Here is a 25,609-nt window from a genome sequence, read left to right as displayed (position 1 = left end):
AACACCGATGCAACCTTTCTTTCTGCTTTCACCTGGAGAGTTAGTTCTATTTCCTTTTTCTTGCTTACGCCCCACTTTGTCCTGAGTTTTGTTGATCATCTATGAATAAATGCACCCGAGATTGAGAGAGGGAGAGCATGGGTAATAACAAAGGCATGCTTACTTTGATTGAAAGAACCATATACTATGGAGGGCACACACTGGCAGCATCATCTTTGACAGTAGGGAACAGACCTCAAGCCACATGACAGTTTCAACTATTTCATATAAAAATGGGATGAAATAAAACCTAGGAGTACTGGGAATATGCACTTTTGCTTGATTTACGTGGATATTTAAAAATAATGACACTCATGAACTTTTTGTATCTTTTTAAACTAGAGTAAAACTTCAAAGCTTTTTTTGTTTTTCTAAGAAGATAAGATTAAAAGCCAAGTGTAGTTAGTGGTATAGTATGGAATGGTCTCCGAGACAGTAAAGAAGGTAATACGGTTATTATCTTACCATTGAAATTGGATGTAAAACAGAAAACATCATATCTGCTTTTATCTTTATCCCAAAATCCGTAGTTCCTGACTCCGGGCACTGTGTTCTGGCCCCCACAGGGCTCTCTGGGCTTTGTGATGGGATATTGCACAGAGCCATCACTGAGCCAGCCGGCATTGCACCAGTCCAGCCCGCCCCGCCAGGCATCATACAGCTGGTCAAAGGATGCGATCACAGCATCCTGGTCCAGACACACCTGCTGCGCCTCGTGGAAATTGAGATTGTAGCGCCCCAGTCGTGGAAAGTAAGGGAATACCACACCTGTCCAAAGGAGAAGGCCAGGAGTCATTAGAAGCCCCAAAACTAACAACTCTAAGCAAATCCCACCTAGCTGGTGAAAACCATAATAGAGCCTCCATCAGATGAAGCAAAAGTTTTTTGTCAACTAGCAACTGTTTCTCATGATCCTTTTCCCCTTTAAGCATCCTCTTAGTTCTGAACATCTCATGATCAGCTTTTTTGCTGGATAATTTCAGTGATTTATTGCTTTTGTGAAGAGTTCAACTCTAGCCTTAAAATTCTCTTTTCTGAAGAGATCTGTCCGCAGATTACAGTTTCCAAATAGTCCTCCCTGAGAACATACCGTCTGCTGCCACTTACTTGCCCTACAGTGGGTTACTACTGAGCCCCTGTCACCTAGGGAAAAAGTCAGTATTGAATACTAGGAGTTGGTGGCAGATACGGAAATACTCAATGTTGAATACTAAGAGCAGAGGGCTGCAGTGCTCAAAGAGAAGGTATTTATCAAAATTCACACTGTTTTTCTTAGCAATTTTTCCTGTATAATTAGTATTTAGTTTTATGTAGTCTTTTAAATGTATAGGGAAGCATATTAACAAATGATTCAAATGCAGATATATCAGTCTTTTAATACGGTCTTCTAATAACTTGCAGATAAGTAACCTTCATATAGGGGGATTCTTATTTGGCGAAACTCTTAAAGCAAGCTTGTCCAACCCGTGGCCTGCCAGCCACATGTGGCCCAGGACAGCGTTGAATGCAACCCAACACAAATTTGTAAACTCTCTTAAAACAACATGGATATTTTTGTGATTTCCTTTTTTTACTTTTTATTTTTGTAGCTTATCAGTTATCATTAGTGTTAGTATATTTTATGTGTGGCCTAAGACAGTTCTTCTTCCTCTAATGTGGCCCGGGAGAGCCAAAAGGTTGGATACCCCTACTAAAGTGAATTCTTTTGTATATCTAACAAGAACATAATTAAACAATTTTATTTCAGATTAATAAGACAGATTTGTACAGTGAGACACTCCTCTGTAGAAAGTACCATGGTACTCTTATATGTTTACTTTTAATGTGGCTTTTCTTCTTCTTTTTTTTTTTTTTCTGCCCTTAAATAGCAAGACTAAAATAAGGGCTTTTATTTAAAAATATTTCCATTACTATTTTTCAACTTCCACATTTATATATTGCAAACTGAAAGTAAGGGGTTTGAAACATTTTTATTATAAACAGAAAAAAAGCTTCCCTAAGCTTGTCCTATAAAAGGTAGGTACAGAATAGACATCCATTGATTGACCAATGCCAAATAATTAAGTTAAATATTTTGAGGACGGAAGTTCCATAGCAAATGTTAACAGTGTGACTCAGCATTTGTTTTGCCTGGGAAGATGTTATGGTTTTCCAAAACATTTCTTTTGTTCAAATAATTATGGGAGGTGACCGAGCTGCCTCACAACACTCTGCACAATTTTCTTTAAAGGCTAAGGATTACCAAATAAGAAAGAAAAGTTGCGTCACTTGCTGGACTTTGAAAAGGACTACTGTGTCAAAATATTTCTCTCATGGTTATTAAAAGATAACTAATTTAGAATCATTATGCAAGGGCTTGCCTCAAATTTTTGAATGTAATTAGAAGTAATTAGTATTTTAGCACGTGGAATGCAAACATTTGTCCCACTGACACAGTAATTTGGTGAGTTATGGCACATGTGCTATTTTATGAGACTGCAGACGCTATTCAAGATGATATACAAACCACTAATAACATAACCGGTACACAGGAAATATTTCTTTAATAAATTGTCCTAAAAGACTGTACAAGAAGACATTTCAGTGGCCTTAAATCAAGTCACGTCCACTGAAGGCCTCCGTAGGACACGTTTGTCCCTGTAGGGCGATCCAGCTGGCACCATCCATGAAAGGCAGAGCTCCAAGAAGGCTTCCTGATCTCATTCTGCCTTCTCAGGTTCTTGGCTGAAGGATCTATAAGCTGAATTAGAGCCAAAAGGAAGGAGTAAAAGCCTCTCTTGGTTGCCACTAACTCCTGTGGCGAGTGGGAGGGAAGGCCTGGAGATGATTCTATCTAAGGAGGACTCTGCCCAGGCACTGAGCTGGGAACCCAGTGAGTGCTGGGAAAAATCCATTATGGTGCTCTGGTGCCTCAGGTCTTTTATCCTCTTTCCTCAGCCACCCTGGGAGTGCTGATGAAAAGGGAAATCTTCAATTTATTCATTAGAGATTCCCTTTTTTGCTAGATCTTAAGTGACAGAAATCTCAAAGTATCTCAACCTGAAAAGAGAAAGAAACCAGTGGAGTTGACTTCCATTTCCAAAATGGCTGAAGACGGTAACAATGGAGAATGCAGAATATTTTAATTTATGCTAATTTTAAAGAGCTAGAAAACCTTTTAGGTTTAAATTCACTGTAGTGTGTTTTTGGTGGATTCTTATAAGCATCAGGAAAGACTTTTCTCTAGTAATTTGTTTTTGATTAACCACTAAACGTTACTTAAATATAATTGATTTAGTTCCAAATCCAGTGCTGTATATTTTTATTTGAGTTGTTTTTAAATGTAACATAATTTCATACAATCATTTTTAGAAAGTGAAGCTTATGTTAAAATTTTGGTATTTTCAGTTGTAAGAAAAATACAACTAACTGTTGTATCAGCTCAAATGATTTATTTAACAAATTTGAATTACTGTTTGATATGCTGGAAAGAACATATCCCAAGTAAATCAAGGTAAAGCTCTATGCTTTACTCGAAGCTTTTTTTTTTTTTTTTTTTTTTTTTTTTTTTTTTTTTGAGACGGAGTTTCGCTCTCGTTGCCCAGGCTGGAGTGCAATGGCGCCATCTCGGCTCACTGCAACCTCCGCCTCCTGAGTTCAGGCAATTCTCCTGCCTCAGCCTCCTGAGTAGCTGGGATTACAGGCACACGCCACCATGCCCAGCTATTTTTTTTGTATTTTTAATAGAGACGGGGTTTCACCATGTTGATCAGGATGGTCTCGATCTCTTGACCTCGTGATCCACCTGCCTCGGCCTCCCAAAGTGCTGGGATTACAGGCTTGAGCCACTGCGCCCGGCCTTACTCGAAGTTTTAAAACCTTCCCTGTATTCTATAAATTTCACATACACATTTCAACAATGTGTATGTGAACAATGGCAGGGCCATTTTTGGAACTACATAATCATTCTATTAGTATTTTATTTGTTTTATTTATTGACTTAGTATACTTCTGGCTAGTTAAGATTTTAACATCCAATTGCAGAAACCTTCTTGGCTCTTCAGAAAAAATGTGTAATTCTTACAGCTAAATTATGGAGCAAATGGTTCCTATTATCCAGTGTTGCAAAAATAAGAAAAGTTAAACATTTATGGGTGAGAAAGAAGGTGGTATGATTAATCCAAGGAATATCTGACTGATGTATGCTTCATACTTATATATCAAAAGATAATCAAAAGCTCGTAACTTTCTGTGGAGGGCTGTAATCTCATTACAAAGGAGATTAGTAAGGATGATACATTATATAGGAAAGAATAATACCAAACAATGTGAGTTTAGTTAGTTGAAATAAATTTGGAGAACACATTATTCAAGATTTATAATTACCCAGCCCAATTCATTCTAGTTGTTGGCAAATATCAGTATGTTAGACATATGAAAGGTTTCCACATCCTGGGACATACAAAAGTTAAAGGAAGTTTTAATAATTACATAATGTAAATGTTTCTAATAATAAAAGGCAGAGACCATGTAGCATAAATAATATGACCTCCCTTAGTGCCTGTCACAGTGCTTATCAGTGCTATGCACGAATCTGAAATTATGTTTCTATTTCTGACAGTTCTCAGACTATAATTTTGTATATTTAGCCCCATTTTCAACAATGGAAGATGAATACAGTGGAAGTTTAGAAGCATAAATGTCATGTTTTGCATATCATTAATTGTGTATTTATTGATTGCTGAGCCCAGTTGATTTCTGATTCTGCAGCCTCAGCTTGTCCCTAAATTTCTAGTGACATTCTTTTGTTATATCTGTATAAATCTTGTTGCTTGTTGGGTGCTATTTCTAGGTAGGTAATTGGTGGCAATCAGAGGGTTCTGCCCTATGCAAGATTCTGTATGAAAATACTGTGTTTCCACATCTAATTCCAACTCACATGGAGGTAGGTCTTTGTTAAGGATTTACAATTTTTTTTTTTTTTTTTTTGTTAGTGTGATTATACAAACAGTTCTTAAGCAACAACTAAGAGCAAGGCACTGTGCTTGGTATACTAGGACATAGGTATGGGTGTGGCCTCTTCCTATATTTGACAGAATCCAAGACAGAATAAATATATCTAGTTTGGATATATATATGGTTTGATTCTAAGACAGAATAAAAGCTTGTAATACAAATAGGAGCTATACAATTTAAGCATCACGAAGAATATTTTTTTTCTAATTGGTAACATTCTTTAGTGTAAATAGCATTTAACCTGGTATTAAAGGACCAACACAATTAAAGATAATGTGCAATTACAGTTGGAAAAGCAGCTCAATCAAGGCATGTAAGATGAGATGCTTCCCTGGCCTTTCTGTGCATGTTAGAAGATTGACAGGGAGCTTGAGTGACAGTTGCCTGATTGGTAGTCACATGTAAGAATGTAATTGATAATGAAAAAGATCAAAAGAGGGAACAAGAGCTAATAAATGATAACCAGAAGATAGGTCTTTTGGTTCTGAAATCTGTGGTTCACCACAGATTTCAAACTCTCATGCATATAATCTGCTGCATCTTATTGTCTATCCCAGAATACGTGGAGATTGTCCTTAGCTTATGGCAAGTTTTCTATTTTTATGACTTTTATTTTATTCTGATGACTATCTTAATTTGTTGTAATTTTACTTTGAAATATGAATCCTCATCTTACTCTGAAGTATATTTAGATAAAGTAATATCCCATCTAAGTCTTTTTTGAAAATTATTCAGTGGTAGTGGGAGTAAAAAGGCAAAATAAAATAAGTTTGGCTGTATCATGATACTTTTTGAAGCTGGATGATGATATATGGATTCATTACAGCATTCCTTTGACTTTTCCAAATGTTTGAAATTAGCGACGATGAAAAATTAAAATTTTTTATCCCACCCTGTCACCAATCTGAGACTGAATGCAAGCTGGAATGCTGTCGGTGGTATCTGTTGTTCACATTTTTGCTTTGAGAAATGTCTCTGCCTTATCTGTGATGCCCTCTCTCCTGCTTTTTCATGCTCTTTATCCTTTGAAAGGCTTACCTTCATGGTCTAAATCAAGCATCTCTTTCTTTCCTTTTTTGTTTTTTTTTTGAGACGGAATCTCCATCTGTCACCCAGGCTGGAGTGCAATGGCGAGATCTTGGCTCACTGCAACCTCAGCCTCCTGGATTCAAGCGATTCTCCTGCCTCAGCCTCCCGAGTAGGGATTAAAGGTGCTCACCACCATGCCAGGCTAATATTTTTGTATTATTAGTAGAGACGGGGTTTTACCATGTTGGCCAGGCTGGTCACGAACTCCTGACCCCAAGTGATTTACTCGCCTCGGCTTCCCAAAGTGCTGGGATTACAGGCGTGAGCCACCACACCCAGCCAAGTGTCTCTTTCTTAAGAATAATTTCCATGACTCCCACATGACATGCACATTTTTTTGTATTTGAAAGTTTAAACACTTTGCATCAAACGTTCTTTTACTTGTAAACTATTTACTGAGCATGAATTTTGTTCTTGGCACTTGAATGTCCTCAAGTAGATCATATTTAACAGACAAAGAAGTTTACAAATATTTACAAAACAGTAAGTGATTAGAACTATAATGGAAGTCTACATAAGGCACTATGAGAACACCATGGAGGAGGGAGATTTAACAGCTACCATCAACACAGGAGAGGTCCTAGCTTATCGCTCCAATAACTTTGGGCCTTTCAGAATTTTCTGAAGCCTGAAGCTGCTGAATGCTCCTGCCTTTTTAAAGCCTCTCTTCTACCAACAGAAACTTTCCCCTTCTTGCAAATGCTCAAGTGAACTAGAGCATAGGCTTCATCCAATGCCTTTGGTATCAAATTCCAGATCTCTTACTAGAGCTAGGCCTGTTATCTTAGAAAAGGTGTGTCTTAAGCTTCATCTGTAAAGAAGGTTTACTTAACATGAACAAAATGAATAGAACATATGATTATAGAAATTTGTGCCCATTTATTTTACTGACTTCTGCCTTATTTCATTAAATTATTTTAGAATCTTTAATGGACTATACGATTGTTGAATGAAAAGAGCAAAGATTGGAATTCTTTCTCTCTCATGGCACCAAAACAGCATCTGTAAAAATATGTATCAATTAAACTGGTTTCTGGGATCACATTTACTTAGCTCATATGCATATATGTTATATGGCGGGGAATGTTCCCTAAGCATGGAGAATCTGAACATTTGCAATGGTGAAGAGCCTAGGAGAAATAAAATTATTTTCTTAGTCTCCTTTCAGCATCTCTAATTGTGTCTTAGAGGAGCCTTGATTTGACCCTGTAATGTATTAAGCTCTGATATATGCTGAAACTCCTTTTAAACAATGAGAGCAGGCTTCATGTTTGAAGCCACCATCAAGCAGTGGCATCCAGCTAGAATTTAGAATACCTTATGTTTATTATGTTTATTTTGATGATTTCCTTCTATTTCTCGTAAGTTATACTGGTTTCTTTTTATTTAGAGTTTCATTTTGTAAAATAAACATAGACTTTAAATATTGCATGCAAATTACTTAAGTTTAGGAAATATTGTAATATATAAACATAGGGTTTTAGAAGAAAAAGTAGTAGCAGAAAATAGAATTCAAACTCGTTTGAGGATAAGTGACCTGCCCCAGTCACAAAACTGATACTGGCAGAGTTGAGGTGAACCTAAGCCTCTTACTACTACCAGCTCAAGGCTCTCTCAAAGGGGCAACCTTCAATGCCCCTTTGATAAATGGTCTCAATTAACATTTGATGACAGACTGTCTTCTCTAAGTCAACTCCTTCCATCCCGAATGATGCCAACGTTCATGGATATTAATGTGAGTCAGTAAAAACTTAAAGCACAAGTTGGCATGTACTCAGGGGCCAAGAACTATCTATGAGAGACAAGGAAAGGTCACAAAAATATACTTTACAATGCTGTGCAGTTTATTAGCTATATAAAGCAAATAAATCTCCATATATGTGATAGGATTGTATGGGATTTGAAAGGTCAAATAGTCAGTGATATACTAGCGAATCAAACAAATATTTTTCCAAAAGCCACAAATCTGTCCTTGGGGGTAAAAGGAGCTTCTAGCAAGCATTCACTTAGAGTTTTATGTGGATAAGGAAGGAAGGCATTCTGTCAATGCTGCCAAAATCCACACTTCAGTGTAAAGTAATGCTGAAATTTATGAAAAATAAGATGTCTTGTGATACACAAGAAACTAAGGAGAGGAATGTCTCTAGAGGGTAGACAGTGGGCAGAGGAGAGGCAAGAATGGCAAGGATACTTTTTGTGGTACAGCTTTGTACACTTTGGTTTTTGAACCTATTGAATGGCTTACATATTTAAGAAACAGAATTCTTCCACAAAATGCCTTGACCATTTGGTATTCAATGACTAAGAGGCTTTTAACCATTACAAAATCACTTCTTTAGAAGAATGTTTAAAGAAATCTAGAAATTACTTTCTTGTTGAATTAAGGTTTTGCAGTAATTTTACAGAATACAATACATACATTTTAGTTAGCAGATGTCCTTTACAAAACATGCCATTATTTTGAAACTGAGATAATTTTAGAAACATAATTAAAAAAATATGCAAGCTGATTTTCTCAATAACCATATAATGGAATTTAAATTTTGACTGGCATAAGGCAGTTTCTGAAAACTGTAATTCAGTTCCACCGCACGTTTCTCCTAGTTACAAATAGCTTCAATTTTGCACATAAGCATTGTGTGTACATTTCGAACATGAAAGCTGGAATCATAGGCAGACTGTAGAATACAAAAGAATAGAAAAATATGCTAGGCATGGACTTTTGAGTTTTTCACTTTATTACTGTGGTAACTACTAGACATTGCTCTTCATGACAAAAAGCAACTACTAGTGATCATTTCTCCATTGAACATGACTTACAGATACCTACCTTGTAAGTCCAATGCTACCACAGCAGTACCGTCTTCTAATCCTTCAATCACCTCACACTTGTATCTCCCATAATCTTCCAGAGTGAGGTCTGTGATAACCAGGGAAGCATCGTTATCGCTGCCTCCTTTCAGAAACACTCTACCCTGGTAGCCTCCATAGGTTTTTTTGTGGTATCCCATGGAAACGAAAACATCCACTTCCTTGAGGTAATCTGAAGTGAGCTTGGTCCACTTAATTCGGATTTTATGGATTCCTGAGCCAAATGCTGTAGGGTCTCGATAAAATTTACAAGGCAGTGTAACATTGCCACCTCTGTGTGAGAACACCTTGGCTTGCTCGGCTTCCACAAGTAGACGGGGGCCATTTTCTGCTATAATTAAAAAGGAAAAAAAGAAAGTAACCATTAATATGCCTTCAGACATTTTTGTAAAATGAAATATGTTACATATACAGGGTATCTGACAAAGGATAGCTTCGGGTGATTAGCTTCTCTATGTAAGCTCTCTTGAACCATACAGAAAGGTACTTATAGTAACTAGAAAGTATCTCTAAAGTAGTCATGTATTTAAACCAAAGGGGAAGAAGTTACCTTATCGTCAGTAAGAAATATTGGATCTAAGACTCCATAGTCATCTAAAGGTCAATGATTTCATAATAAATTCATTTATTACGGTTTCCATTTTTTTCTTTTACATTTAAATATCAAAAATGTAGAAACAAGACCAAGAGAGTGAGAGAGTTGCATGACTGTTTCATCAATATAAACCCAAATATTTTAAGATAAGAGAAACCCAGCTGGGCTTTCTAATACAATAAGTTTGTATTGTACTTAACAGGCCAAATATGAAGCAACATGATGCGCTTTCATTATACTGTTTGGCCAGAGAACTCAGAATAGCCTTACATTTCTGGCTTCTAGTCAAATATACACCTGCGTTATGCTATTCTGAAGCATTTCAGGAAATATGTCTGTATTTCATTTTCACAGAAAGGCTAGACAAAGGTATTTTTAGTAAATGCTTTTGACAAATTCCAGAAGATTTTGAAATGTATTCCTCAAAATTTGAATGTCAAAAGCATATCCAAAAATTTTACTTCTCTTCTGATTAACTGAATAATTATTTGCTTCTTTACTCCCTTCAATATCCGCCTATTCTCTCTCTTTGCTTTCTGCTATGTCTCATTTTGCAGTTATCTTATTCCTTCCACCTTTGCATTCCTTGCCCTTTTGTTTTCCTCCAAGTCCTTCCTCCAAGGACTTTATTGCCTTCCAAAGAGCACCACACTATCCTGAGTGTGCCAAGTCAGCAGGTCTGCCGTTTTCTACATACCAGCTGTTATTTTCAGATCTTGGCTTTCTCTGGGGTTTCCCCCTGGCTAGCACATTATGCTTTGACCTTGACAGTGTCTCTTGAGGATGTGCAAGATTTGAGAATGAGAAAGGGATATAAGAGCTCCTGGATACGGATTTCTTTGTGTCCATATACAGCTTTCAAAAGCCACCAAAGCTGCCCTTCACATAAGTCTGCAGACCTCCTGCCTTGGGGAGATAGGTGTTGCATAATCCTTCACCATGAAGCATTTGAGATGTCCAAATCCCTGAGAAGAGTAGCCATGTTGAGACATATGGAAAATATAGGATTTGGATTTTAAAATAGAAAGTGCCCCCAAAATAGACATAGCATTTCTATTTTTATCATATGGCAAACAGAGTGAATATTTTTAATGAGTGTATCATTTCATTTATAGTGAGTTCCAAGCCTCAAAAAGCTGAAAAGTTTAGCAAAGTCATCAATGCCTCTCACTTTGAATAGATGATGAAATGGTAGGATAATGGCTTCATTTACTATTTAATTAAGATAAATCACAAATCCAGCTCATTAAGCATTTCCTCTATATTTCATTCTTTATCTCATTATTTAGGGCCATAGAATTTCAAGCTATAAAAGATAAATCTATGCAACTCTACCTTACATATAATTTTTCCCTTACAATATCCACAATGCCTGTATCCAAGTTCTACCTAAACATCTCCAGTGTCTGCTTTCTAGGAGGAGGAAAAGGTGCTGTCAACGAAGTTTTCTCGGGAATGCCGAGGGTCATAGGGAACATTTCCTCACCAGTATCTTGTGGGGGGCAAGGGTGGGGGTACGAACACCCCAGGAGCTGGGCCTTTCCATGCTGGAACATAATTTAGATGTGACACATAGCTATAAGAGGTCACAGTTTCATTATTCTTTCAAGTTGTTTAGTTCAAAGTAAAAATTAATACCCAAATGTACTTGTATAGGGAATATTATAGGAGTTGCAAACAAGGGCTTTAATGTGACATTGACCTTGGCCTAACCTCACTTCCTCAATTTACTAGCTCTGTAGCCTTGGGCAAGTTGTGCTACCTCTAAGCCCTAATTTCCGTATATGTGAATTACAGAGACTAATATCTACAATATACAGTTAACCTAATACACATAAAGCATTTAGAACAATGGCTAACCGATGCTGTGTGCACCAACTACTAACCGGTTCCTACTGCGTAGATTTACACAGTATTTTCCAACTAAGATACTGCCCAAAATAGAGCATAATTTTGACGTGTGTCAGTTTTCCATCGTTTCACTTATTTATAGTTTTGAATCATGTGGACTAAAAAGTAAATACATAAAATGCCACCTGTGAGACTTGGAAATAGGAGACTTGGAAATTTGTGAGGTTTAGTGTAATCATCAACTGTTCCAGAATGAATACAACGTCTAAACGTTTTATAAATTAAAGGGTTAAGGCAAAGATCAAAACCCTTGTATAAGGGACTCAGACTTCTAATTTTTTTCTGTGGTTAACTGTAAACCATCTTGCAGTATTTTAGAAGTGTAGGTTTCTGAGTATGTTTTTGTTTTACTTCTACTCCAGCATTGTGAATAGAGAATGACTTATGTCGTGTAATGTTGAAAATTAAGCAGACACCCACCATCCACTGACCTGCACAAAAAATAGTTTTTCTAACAAACCTATCAACATGTATAAAATTCTACCATCCTCATTTGTATGTGTGTGTGTGTGTGTGTGTGTGTGTGTGTGTGTTGAGGTAATAGATCCCAGAAGTCTCTGGCTGAAATTCAAAGAACTCTCGCAGAGAGATGTAACATATTTAGTGACTGAGGCCATTAAGGTTCCTTAGGTTAAATTTCCAACATGGCTTTGAGAACAATGTTTTTGTTTGTTTGCTAAAGAAGATCTACACTGCAGATTAGACAGCACTGAGCATTGCTGGAGAAGTGATCTGTTGCAGAACATGTAAGATGTGGAGGAATGAGTTCTGGTGTGAGTCAGGAGCTCTGGGTTCTGCTGCAGGCTCTATCATGCCTTAGCTCTTGGACTCTGACAAGTCTACCGCATGAGAACCTTGAGCTTGTTGCAGTTATCATCAGGTGCTAAGTCACAGGTTGTCATTATAGAGACCAGCCAGGAAACACACTGAATTAGAGAGGGAAAGGAAAAGGGACGAAGACAGAGGAAAACGGAACCATGGGTGCTGATTACAAACTTTGGACACTTTTGCCTAGAGAAAGTCTTTAATCTGATAATTGGATTTAAACTCCTGAATCAGTTTGAAATTAATGTCTGAATCAAAACTGTTTGATTGGTGCTGGATGTGGTGGCTCACGCCTGTAATCCCATCACTTTGGGAGGCTGAGGAGGGCAGATCACTTGAGGTCAGGAGTTCGAGATCAGCCTGGTCAACATGGTGCAACCACATCTCATTTAAAAATATAAAAATCAGATGGGAATGGTGGTGTGTACCTGCAGTGCCAGCTACTCAGGAGGCTGAGGCAGGAGAATTTCCTGAACCCAGGAGGTGGAGGTTGCAGTGAGCTGAGATCACGTCACTGTATCCCAGCCTGAGTGACAGAGAGAGACTCCATCTCAAAAAAGGAACTGTTTGATCAACAGGCAGTTGCATAGCAATTGAAATGCTAAAGATAAAAATAAGCCTTGATCATCAGAATGAGTCTTGTTTGTTTTTCTTTTTAAAACAATTTTCTTTTTAAAACTACACAGTATACAAGTGTCCGTTTCCCCTTTTCCTTTCAGTGTGAAAAGGTGCACATAAACACTTGCATAGTGTTGAAGAGCTTAATTTTGATCGTAAATGAGACTGTATGTTGAAAATATATGGCTAACTGGGGCAACTGAAGATGTCCATTGAGGAATGAAATTTTTTTAAGTGCAATTTACAAGTAAATAAATTTCCCATTTCCATTAGCGACAATGACTTGAAAGATCCGATGCCCTTCAAAGCTCAGAGTTGTCTCCAGGGGAAACAGCAGGGCCTGGTGAGAACACTAATGGGGACTCACTGAACCACTGGGGCCTCGTTATTGTCTTACAAATTCTGCTGTGAAATCCAGAGGACATCATTTGGTTTCACCAAGTAATAAAAGCAGTGGCGTGACCAAACAACTGATCTTTATACTTGCTATGAAATTTAGATGAAGACTTTTAAACAATAGGACAAAAACAACTGGAGAAAAACAATTTAAAACTATGACATTGGACCATTGTCTATTGTTCTTAATCCTATTAAAAGCATAACAATTGTTTTGGCAGTTCATACCCACAGAAATCTAGGTGACAGAAAAAAGGAAAGGGTGCTACGGATAAAAGTTTATTTTGTTGTTGACGTTGTTGTGGTTTGTTATTTTTTTTACATTTTTAGATGGAGTTTCTCTCTTGTTGCCCAGGCTGGAGTGCAACGGCCCAATCTCGACTCACTGCAACTCTGCCTCCCAGGTTCAAGCAATTCTCCTGCATTAGCCTCCTGAGTAGCCGAGATTACAGGCACGCACCAGCACGCCTGGCTAATTTTTTGTATTTGTTAGTAGAAACAGGGTTTCATCGTGTTAGCCAGGCTGGTCTCGAACTCCTGACCTCAGGTGATCTGCCAGCCTAGGCCTCTCAAAGTGCTGGGATTATAGGCGTGAGCCACAAACTTTATGTTTTTAAGCTGTACAAAGTCACACCTTAAATTTAGGTCATTTGTAGTTATACATTTTATGAATCATCACAGAAAACAATAACATTACATGAAATTGGGAGCCCTCCTGGAGAAGGAGAAGGAGGATCGGTTGTCAGGGGCTACCTCGCTCCTCTCTCCTCTGGCACTAAAAAGCCTTTTCCATCCCTCCATCCTCATGGTCCTTACATCACTCATTTTGAAAGTGAAGCCCTTGGGAAGCTCCCTGATACAAATACAATTTCAATGAAAAAAAAAAAAAAAGTTTGTTTTTTTCAAATGAATGGACAATCGTGCAAGATAGCCGGTCTTGATGTTGGTTACTTTCTCCACTCATGCATGGGTGAGGTAGACTGGAGACTTTTGGAGTTCTCAGATCAATAATTAAAAGAAAAAAAGATGGCTAAATATGAACATTAAAAATTATCTCTCCAAGAAAAAACCCTACCACCATCATTATTTTTTCCATTGTGGTAAAATAAATATTTTTAAAATTGCTGTTTTAACCATGTTTCCATATATAATTCAATGTCATTCATTACTTTCACCTTGTTGTGCAACCATCAGCAATATCTCTTTCCAAAACTTTTTCATCATCCCAAACAGAAAGTTCATTTTTTTCTGACATTCCAAACTGACAGACACAGACTCAGTTGTCAGCTCCATAATGAGTTATTTGAAAAAAAAAAAAAAAAAAAAAAAAGCACAAGGTTTCAAAAATACTTCTTTATTTTGTGACATTTATTGACACTTTAGTAGATTTGGATGTGTAAGACTAACACTTTGGAAGCTGTTTGTTTTTTTTTTTTAAAGGTAGCCAAAGCCTGCAGGAGAATGAGCAACCAGCATGGATTTGTGTCCATCACTGTGCTTCCCATAATCTGCTGAAAACAATCACTCTGCCTTGTTTACGTTGTTTCTCCAGTGTCAACATAGTGCCTGATGCAAAAAGTGTCTGGGATTGACATATTTTAGTGCTGCATATAGCTTGGGCTTAGTTATGGCAGTAAACGTGGATATCTGAGCTTGCTTTACACCTTACTATCTTTCTGAAATAAAAACACCTTATACAAACAGTTACGCACATTAAAGACAAAATATTTAAGTAGAATATGTAATTTAAATGTTTGTCTCTCATTGTACTTTACACACTACATTTGAGTAGGACATGTAATTTAGAAAATAAAGAGTGCCTTACTTATTAACTTTTAACTTTATAATTATTTTGCTTCCTTCAGAATGGAAGAAATCTAATTTTTCCTGAAACTGCTCACCTGGAGTCAGAAGAATCTATCTTTGGTCAGGATTCTGATGTGTCTAATCAGATTGCATCAGAAACCTTTCCAGATACCCACCTCCATCAATGCTGACCCTTTCCCTTCTCATACAGCCTTTACTGTCCTTTCAAAGAGTTCACTACTTTTAATTTGTCAGAGACCAAGTTTTAGCTTGCTTCCCCAGTTATTCTTGAATGCAAAGGATATTGAGCCTCAGGAAGGGAAGATAGTACAAAGGGTGGTAGAAAACTGATCTCATTTTTGCCTTGTGCCTCACCTACTTGATTTGAATTTGAAATCTGGAGCTGAGCACAGTGGCTCACGCCTGTAATCCCAGCACTTTGGGAGGCCAAGGCTGGTGGATCACCTGAGGTCAGGTATTCGAAACCAGCCTGACCAACATGGTGAAACCCCATCTCTGCTAAAAATACAAAAATTAGCCAGGCTTGGTGTGCACACTTGTAATCCCAGCTACACAAGAGGCTGAGATTCGCTTGAACCCAGGAGGTGGAGGTTGCAGTGAGCCAAGATCATGCCACTGCACTCCAGCCTGGGCAACAGAGCCAGACTGTGTCTCAAGAAAAAAAATCTGGGCTTTTTCTCTGGCCCATCTTTGCTTTCACCTGGAAGTTCAAACTTTGACCTGAAGATACAGAGATACAGAGGACTATGTGTGCTTTCACCATTTGTGAGAATTGAAAAGTTTGTGTAGTTTGGCATAAAGTATATCTGAAAGGATTCAGAAGAAACTAACAGCCTTCGTACGCTATGAGAAGTTGTGGGGGAAAGTGAGTAGAGGAATGCTTGGGAGATTTTCACATGTACACTTCCATATTTTAAAAATTTTGAACCATGTGAATATACCACCCATGCACAAACTCAATAAAAATTACATAAAAATAAATTTTAAAGTTGAGGGAATAAAATTAACAAACAGACACAAAAAACTTGAATCTAGAGTCTCTCTGGAAACATACACAAGAAGCTGGTAGCCATAATTGTAATATATTATTACAATTAAAGGATAATATATTCTATTATATCTTCAATTATATTATAACTAAAGGATTATATACCTATTGCTGTGTTACTAAAAATGTTATCTTTAAACATGTATTTAAAACATGAAATACATGTTTCATGTCATTTTTCTATTTTTTAAAGCTACTATTGCCAAAGATACTAATTGTTGTTTAGTTTTGAACCATAAAGGAAAAAATCCGTATGCTGAAAATAGGATAAGTGGAGATGGCTCTTGGATATAAAGTGATTGGTGCTATTTTTCATCATCTGTGACCCTGCCTTTTGGTCTCACAGGCTATAAGATCATACTCCTCCCATCCAGCCCACCTCCCAGTGCTGCCAGGGGCTTCTTTCTCTGGAACCACTGTATAGTCTTAATGCTCTGCTCTTTCCTATCAATCTATAGCTAAATTCTGTTTTTATAATTTCTCAAATGGCATGTTTTGCTGTCCTGTTGAGATCTGCATTATCAGATGTGATGTGCTGTGAAGCATCCTTGTAGGTATTGGCCAAATCCATTATTTCCCCTTTCCTTAGAGCTAAATGGATCATGTGTTGGGAAACTGCTCAGTTCTAAAATATAGCATCGTTTTGAGTGATGCTGATCATGAATGGGTACTATGTTAGGTCGTATTTAAGTTTCATAGTAAAAAATGAAGATAAATACCATCACTATTTTGGAGCCTGGAGGTTTATCTATGGCAATGTTTAAAAAAAGTTTTTCTAGAACAGTGGAATCCCACCCGCCACCTTGCAAAGGATATATAAGACAAACCTTTTCCATACAATCTTATAAATGTGAGCTTCTCTGGTTGAGATGGGCATTACAAGACCCCAAGGAGCTCTAGGAGGTCAACTGAACATAGTTTAAAAAATCACTGTTCTGAGACACACACCAGAAACTCTGTCAATATCCTGATAAATCTTCTGTCTCCTCTTAATTTCCTTTTCTTAATCTTTTTCTAGCAGGAAGAAGTAAAGTGTGAGGAGAAAGTTTAGCTCTGTTCTGTTGATAAAGTTCTTTGTGGCTTCTGCCTTTCCACATTAATTATTTCATTTCTTTTCCCAGCAGTTATAGAGTATTAGTTAAGCATATGGACTATACCTCTTACACTGTGTCACTTAACCTTTCTGTACTTCAGTTATCCTCATAGTAAATGGAAGTAAGTCATCTTCATCCCTGGGTTCTTTGTGGGTTAAATCCATGTTGAGAATTCAGCCTGGTGCCTGGCCTACAGTAAGTGCCCAGCTAATGTTGACTCTTATTAGTAAACATTTGCTTGTCCACAGAGTGCCAGGTGTTTCTATCTTCTACACTGTCTTCTTTACTGTGCTCTTCCAGAAGGCAGTTCCTAGAAAGTATTGGTTTCTGAGAAATTCACGTCTCATCAACTCTTGAGGATTCTCCTCATCTAGTGGTTCTTAACAAGACAGGAGTGAATTTCAGTACTACTATCTTAGAAGTCTTTTTAAACAAACTTATCACTATCTTTCCACCTCTGTCTATATCTATGTCTTTGTCATCTATATCTATATCTGTGCCCATATCTATCTGCCTGTATCTACATTTATAGCTACCTATATCTATAGCTTGCAATCCTTGTCTGCTCCCTCTTCCATTTCCTTGCGAGTTTCAGACAGTCTGCATCTGGGATGGGTGTGGAACGTGTGTATTTGCAGCTGCCAACCACTCCCTGCTTCTCTTAGTCCTGCTAAGAATGGCAATGGTGACCTGTCGGAAAAGCTTCTGTAAAGCCTAAGATCTAACTTTCTTTTTCTTAGTGATTTTATTTCTTCTGAAACATAGTTATATAAATTGAATGGAATAGAATGGGGCCATTTTTACCTGTCATGTCATGTAAAGGTGCCATGAAAAGGCTTTGATGTTGCTGTGTGTTCCTGTATGGGTTTCGAGCACAAGAGCCAACCTGCCTGAGTTTAATCTCATGCTCACCACCTAACAACCATGTGATCTAGGTCAAGCTATGTAATTTCTCCCAATTTAGGAGGTTAACCATCTTTAAAAAAAAATTTTTTTTTGAGATGGAGTTTCGCTCTTGTTGCCTAGGCTGGAATGCAATGGTGCAATCTCGGCTCACTGCCACCCCCACCTCGGCTCACTGCAACCTCTGCCTCCTGGGTCTAAGCGATTGTCCTCCCTCAGCCTCTCAAGTAGCTGGGTTTTAATCACCCACCACCACTCCCCGCTAATTTTTGTATTTTTAGTAGAGACGAGGCTTTGCCATGTTGGCCAGGTGGGTTTCAAACTCCTGACCTCAGGTGATCTGCCCGCCTCGGCCTCCCAAAGTGCTGGGATTGCAGGCGTGAGCCACTACACCTGGCTGGTTAACCATCTTTACACCATGTTGTGGTGAGTATTCAATGAGATGACCCAGGTAATGCACTTTTTTTTTAAATGAGAAATACACATACTAAGTGACTTTAAATGTTAATATTAATTTATTGTTGTCATTGTTAATTCTGAGGTAACATTATAGAAGTAATAATCTTAGGATCTTTGTCAACTTAGAGTTGTCTGCTCTGGTTAGTAATTTTTCAGAATTTAAATTTATCTGTGTTATTAAAGATTTATGGATAAATAACTAGAATTTAATTCTTATTTTTTAGACCTAGAAAAAAACAAACCAGCTATCATAATTATAGAGCGATTAAAGAACAAAACAATGAAATAAAATTAGAATATTTTACTAATATGTTGAGTGACATTATTATTATTATTTTTTTCCGAGATGGAGTTTCACTCTTGTTACCCAGGCTATGGTAATAAGTGCAATGGTGCTATCTCGGCTCACCGCAACCTCCGCCTCCTGGGTTCAGGCAATTCTCCTGCCTCAGCCTCCCGAGTAGCTGGGATTACAGGCACGTGCCACCATGCCCAGCTAATTTTTTGTATTTTTAGTAGAGACAGGGTTTCACCATGTTGACCAGGATGGTCTCGATCTCTTGACCTTGTGATCCACCCACCTCGGCCTCCCAAAGTGCTGGGATTATAGGCTTGAGCCACCGCGCCCAGCCTCGAGTGACATTCTTAATATCAACATACTCTCTAGAATTTTAACTATCTTAGAGGTTTGTTTCAAAGGATATGGAGAAACCCAAGCATTAGCACTGGTCATTCTTCTTCATTAGGCTGTAATTATCTACCACTCCTTAATTACTGGAAATGTGCCTTGATGTGGTAAAGGTGTAGAGCTCGACTCTACTTGTCTCTGCTCAGACCACTTCCACTTTGTGGTGAAGCATAAGATTAAGTAATTTGTAATTTGTAGAATGACACTGTTAATTTTATACAGTGATAAGGCTACTATCTTCACTTAGTAAAGAAGACATCAAGATAATACCATCACAAGAGTCAATCCCAGAGGCAATAGAGGATAAAAAGGGAAATTTGATTTTTTTTTCTTTTTTTTTTTTACCTAATAAACAATTTGAATCAATAGCCTACAATGGGTCAGGTAATAAGTTGAGTCCTGAAACAAAGCAAAAGATAAATCAAACACAAATGCCCAGGTGGGCAAGGTTGCGGGGAGCGAAGAGAGCACCTGGGCATGATGAGGATGCTACAGAATGGAAAGGCTGTATCTATTTGGGGAGCACATGCCCCATTCTAAGCAGACAGCAGGTACAGGTTTCCAGGGATGCAGTCCTGTGAGGGCAAAGGCTGAAAAAGAGCAGGCCTTTGGATTTTTCAATAGAGGCTAGAAATGCAATTTTTGATGCAAAATTCCCCTATATTCAAATGCTTGCAATTAAATTTTTCAAAATTATATGAGAAAAGTAATTCCACATATCAGTGATCAAGGTTCAGACTCTGGGAAGTGAATATGTGACCCCTGCATTTTCCTTTATCCCACCTGTCGGTATTGAGGGTCTTCAAAACTCACACCAGGTCCGTCTCCTTCCCTTTGTCTGCATATCCACTCTCCTAGGTGATCTCATCTGGTCCCATAGTTATAAATATTACTTATGTGCTGATGATTCCAAAACATTCTCGCATTATACTTCTTCCTGAGCATGAAACTAATAAGCACATCTTCCTGTTGGTCCTACATTGAATGCCAAATAACTAACTTGAGTCCCCTCCCTCACCCAAACCTGTTCTCTCAGTCTTTCTCAACTGAGTTTACATCTCCATCATCCATCCTTTGGTTCATGCCAAACTCTAGCATCTGAGCTTGATGTGTCTGTTTCCCTTAATTCCCACGTCCAATCTATCAATAATTGCTGCCATTTCTTCCTTCACTTTTTTTTTTTTTTCTCCCAAATTGGTTCACCTCCATCCTTTTCTATTGCTATCATCCTGGTCCCTGCCACCATGATTTCTTACTTGAACTATCTCAAGATCCTTCTAAAAGGTAGCCTCGCCTTTCCTCTTGGCCCACCATAATCCATTATTCACATGGTCTTTTATAAATGTGAAGCATATTATGTCACCCCTTGCTCAAACCTTTTAAACATTTTCAAATGGTTTTGAATAAAGTCTGAACTCTGTACTCTGGACCACTTATACAGTACTGTGGTCTGCCTCCTGCCTACTTTCTGCAACCACAACCTCCTCTCTGACAGGCTGCAGTCTGTTGGACTTCTTTTGGTTTGAAAGCATCAAGCTTATTCCAATCTCAGGGAATTTGCATTGTTTTGCTTTTTCTACCTGGAATGCTCTGCCTCTGGTTTTTGATGTAACTGTCTCCCACTCATTATTCAGTTCTCAGCTTGATAGCTTGATGTTCTTGCTTAGAGAGCACCTCCCCATACTCGTCCTCAATAGCAAAGGAACACCACTGAGCCCACTGCCCCCTCAGTGCTGTCTCTCATAATTTTTTTCCCTTTAAAAACACTTTTTTTTTTTTTTTTTTTTTTTTTTTTAGTGCAAGTCTCACTCTATTGTCCAAGGTGGAGTGCAGTGGTGCAGTTTTGGCTAACTGCAATCTCTGCCTTCTGGGTTCAAGTGATTCTCCTGCCTCAGCCTCCCAAGCAGCCGAGAGTACAGACATGCTAATTTTTGTGTTTTTAGTAGAGACAGGGTTTCACCATGTTGGCCAGGCTGGTCTTGAACTCCTGACCTCAAGTGATCCGCCTGCCTCGGCCTCCCAAAGTGCTGGGATTATAGGTGTGAGGCACCATGCCTGACCAAAAAAACACTTTTGTATTTATTGTTTATATGTACATTTGTTTCATTTATTTATTCAATTGTATAAATAGGCCAAATAATGAGTTATAAGAAAAAAGACTGAAGTTCAAGAAGCTGGATTTTGGAACACATTTTGATTTTAATGTATTGTAGAAAGTCTATAAAATGCTGTTACTTTATGCATCTGTTAGAATAAGGTATTCTGTTTATATGGAAACATTTAAATGAAGTATTAACTATCTAATCAGCTTTTCAGTACTTTGGTACTTTAAGGTATTAATTAAGACCCTTTGTTAATGATTGTGATAAAAGACAAAGTAAAATGAGGACATAAAAATAATCATATGCAGATTTTTGGAGATTTAATGCCTGACAGCATAATTGACAACATTTTTCAAGAGAAAGTAAGAAGTAATTGTTCATAACCCATGTAATACCGGAGAAGAAAATTTGTAAATTTAAAACTTTGTAATTTACCTCTCTGTGCTGAAGAAAGCAAAAAGAAAAAAAAAAAAAGAAAGAAAAAAGAAAAAAAGGAACAAAAAGCCTTGTATAAGTGTTCATAGTTTTTTGTTAGCAACATATTAGTCATAGATAATCGTGAAACCATTCTGAACAAATATTGTCATCTAACAAGAAAATAAATTTATGTCGTATATCTTATAATGCATAAGGCTACATTACACATATCTTTGACTTATATGTCTTTCCTTTCACCTGCTCTTTCTCTACCCTCAGTAACTCTGAGCCAAAAAGACAAACATAATTTCCAATGCTTTCCAGGAACAAGCTAAAACAGGGAGGCAAGTAGCATTTCAAATAGAATCAGCTAGACGTGGAAATCTCCTCCTTTCAAGGGTATGTTTTCAAAGGTATTTTTATTTTAAACTTTCAATCCCTCTTTAGAAATAAGATAGGACTCCACTTTGTTCCCATTTTTTTACCTATCTCCATACTTGACTGTAGTAAAATGCTTCTTTTCTTTTTCTTTTTCTTTTTTTTGAGACAGTCTCTGTTGCCAGGTGCCAGGCTGGAGTTCAGTGGCGTGATCCTAGCTCACTGCAACCTCCACCTCCCGGGTTCAAGCAATTCTCCTGCCTCAGTCTCCCAAGTAGCTGGGACTACAGGCATGTGCCACCACGTGCAGCTAATTTTTGTATTTTTAGTAGAGACAGGGTTTCACCATGTTGGCCAGGACGGTCTCGATCTCGTGACCTTGTGATCCTCCTGCCTCAGCCTCCCAAAGTGCTGGGATTACAGGCATGAGCCACCACGCCCGGCCTAGTAATATGCTTTTTGTTTTAACATATTTCATTCATTTTAGACATTATGGATTATGGCCTTTCTGGGTTTTCTAAATCCAAAATGTCTTTTTCTTTTGAGTTGACAGTGTTTGGAAAAGGTAAGGAGAATTCTTACTTAACTTATTTTGTTCAATACACTCCACAGTACAATCCCTGAGCATGTAAAAAGTTACTTCATACACCTTAGACATGTAGTGACTAGTCACTGACTAGCAATGAAATCAAGTAACCAACATGTTGTATTAAACCAAGATTAAAATGATACCATTTGTACTGACGACTTGATAATCCTTCTTGAAGGCAGACAAGTCGAGGGCTAGTATATTGAGACAACACAAAATATACAAAATATTTTTGAAGTGATTTTATTTCAAATAATTTCCTATGTTTTTATTGTTTTCATTCGGAAATAATGTTGCTTTAAAAATTTTATTTCTTCCCTAGATACTATTAGTTTGATAACCTCTTTATTGACTATTCTAATTTCTTAGCATTTTGGTGATTGTATTCCAAAGACCCTTCTAAAATGGTAATTTTCCACTTTCCACTTCAAATAAAGAGTGTGATCAATAAAGAAATCTAAAGCTACTATATCTTGACATTTGGTAAGATGAGAGAATCATCATCTTGAAATCACTGTAACACTAAGCCATTAAGCTACAGTCAGTGCTCTAGCTGAGTCAGGGTTCTTGCAGAGCTGCAACCAAAGAGAAAGGCATCACTACTTAATGGGGTTTTCTTGGTACTTGAGAGAATTTCCAAAGAATCACTGGCTTCACATATGCTCTGATGATTTCAGCATAAAGGATGGTACAGAGAAAGCATTGTCGGTTTAGTATGAATTTGTTGCTACCTGAAAAGATTGCAATGTAAGTTTTATATCTGGAAATATTAAAGAACTGTATATTTTTAATAGATAGTTATTCTTAACATAGAATTCAGCATTCTATATTTTCAATATCAAGTTTAGAAATATTCTAAAGATGTATTTTATGAGTTCAGGTCTATTAAGTGATTAAAAATTTAATGGCTATGGTTCAAAGTTCTAAATAGTAAGCTCTTTTAGTTTGGTAACTAATTACTCTTTTCCCTATGGGTTCACCTTTATTTAACACCTATTTTATTTTTTCTTGCTGCTTGTTGCCTTGATAATATTGTCAGCAAGCACACCGAGGAGATGGTGTATATTTCCACTAGAATAACCCAATGTTTTCAGTGGAGGTGGCCAATGTTCAGCAAATGTCTGAATTCAGTTTTCTCAAAAGGACACACAAATGCAAAGACTAGGACATGGACTAGCAATTATGCATACTGGCAGAAGCAAAGTTGGTAAGAAAATATACATTTCTGTTACCATGATGAATAGCTCTTTATTCTTAGTTATGACTGTCTCTCTCACTAGACTATAAGCTTGTTGAAAGCAGAGACTCTATGTTTTGTTTGTCACCATATCTCTAATGCCTCTACATAAGTACCTATTTGTTGAATAAATGAGTTGTCTATAGGTGTATATATGCATGAGTGTAATATGAGTATTTTTATGTATGTATGTATATTCCTACATATGTACTATTGTTCTTTGCTTTTGAGCTCATTTATTATATTAATATGGTGATATGCTAAGTTTGGTCAAATGGCAAGCCTATGATTAATGCAGTGGGTTCTTATTTTCATTTTTTGTTTCACGCCCTCTGGTAAATTGAAAAGAAGTTTTAAATTTAGTTATCTAATATGGATAATATGCTAATTTTTATAATTCCATGATGGAATTCTCTGATGTTTATAGTTATTAGCTTTTAGATAGAATATTAACAGTATATATATATACATATATATTTCCAGCTGTGATTTATAAAATATTTGTAGATATTTTTCCTGGCATTTGTAGATTTTGCATTGGTGGCTGCAAATAACATATTCTGCTTCAAAAAGGTAACAGTGAATTGATTTAACTTTTACAAACAGACTCAGAGAATTCACATGAGTTTTAGGTGGGAGAGAGAGAATTAAGACAGAGTAACACGTATCCAGTTCTCCCATTAAACTTTGGCTCTGCAGATGGTTTGTGATCATACATTATTAAATTTTCCCACTCCTTGTGATATATTCTGTATCACCAAATCCCAACTCTGCAGTTATTACACAAGGAACAGGATAGTATTGCAGTGATCAAATGTCAATTCAATACTCTTCAAAGCTGCACACATGCATGAGGAAAATTGCTGCAACTGTCTTTGGTGGACTCTCATGGAGTATCAGATGCTGCATGCTGTGTGGGAGCCATGCACAAGACCAAACAAATTTGCTCCCCAAATGCGCAATTCTCTTGTTCATCTGCTGCTTCTCATTTCATGAATTGAAAATATTTCTCTGGGATTTGTAAAGACTGAACCAGACTTGATTAGGAAAAAATAAGAAAAAAACAAACAAACTGGATTTTGGTCCTGCATTTATTTAGCACACATATATTGATCACCTACTATGTGCTAGTTATTGGGTTTATGTGACTGGGATGCATCAAAGATTCCTGCCTTCATGAAGCTGTTGAATATTCTAGAGGTGGAGACGGAAGACAAACAATTACATAAAAATAAGTAGAGTATACAGCCAGTGTTACAGAGAGAAAGAAAAGAAAGGTGACAGAGATTAGGGTACCAGAAGGGGACAGATTGCAGTAGGCAGGATGACTTCATTAAAAAGGCGAAAAATGAGCCCAGAAAAGGAAGGGTTTAAACAGATAAACAGACTTTTATCAGCCAGGTAGCCTGGGACAAGCAATGCAAAGCTCTGAGTCTTGATCTCTTCATTTGTGAATTGGAAGAGTGGTCTAGACAATCTCTACCAAAATCCTTTTACGTTCTTAAAATTGTGTGAACTATGATTTAGC

General features: G+C 37.4%; 1 protein-coding gene across 1 annotated transcript in view; it reads right to left on the bottom strand.

Annotated features, from left to right (window-relative positions):
• HAPLN1 (hyaluronan and proteoglycan link protein 1) overlaps window positions 1-25,609 on the bottom strand; it is an 82,829-nt gene that overhangs the window by 3,827 nt on the left and 53,393 nt on the right. Inside the window, exons 3-4 of the mRNA XM_003920783.4 lie at window positions 8,954-9,325; window positions 505-807 (exon numbers count right to left, since the gene is read on the bottom strand). Of these exons, the coding sequence (XP_003920832.1) occupies window positions 505-807; window positions 8,954-9,325 (675 nt within the window). The remainder of the gene's footprint in view (window positions 1-504; window positions 808-8,953; window positions 9,326-25,609) is intronic.

Source organism: Saimiri boliviensis, chromosome 1 (genome assembly GCF_048565385.1).
Source record: "Saimiri boliviensis isolate mSaiBol1 chromosome 1, mSaiBol1.pri, whole genome shotgun sequence".
Taxonomy (NCBI): Eukaryota; Metazoa; Chordata; class Mammalia; order Primates; family Cebidae; genus Saimiri; species Saimiri boliviensis.
The sequence above is the reverse complement of the archived record's forward strand: the minus strand, read 5'-3'. Positions and strand labels throughout refer to the sequence as shown.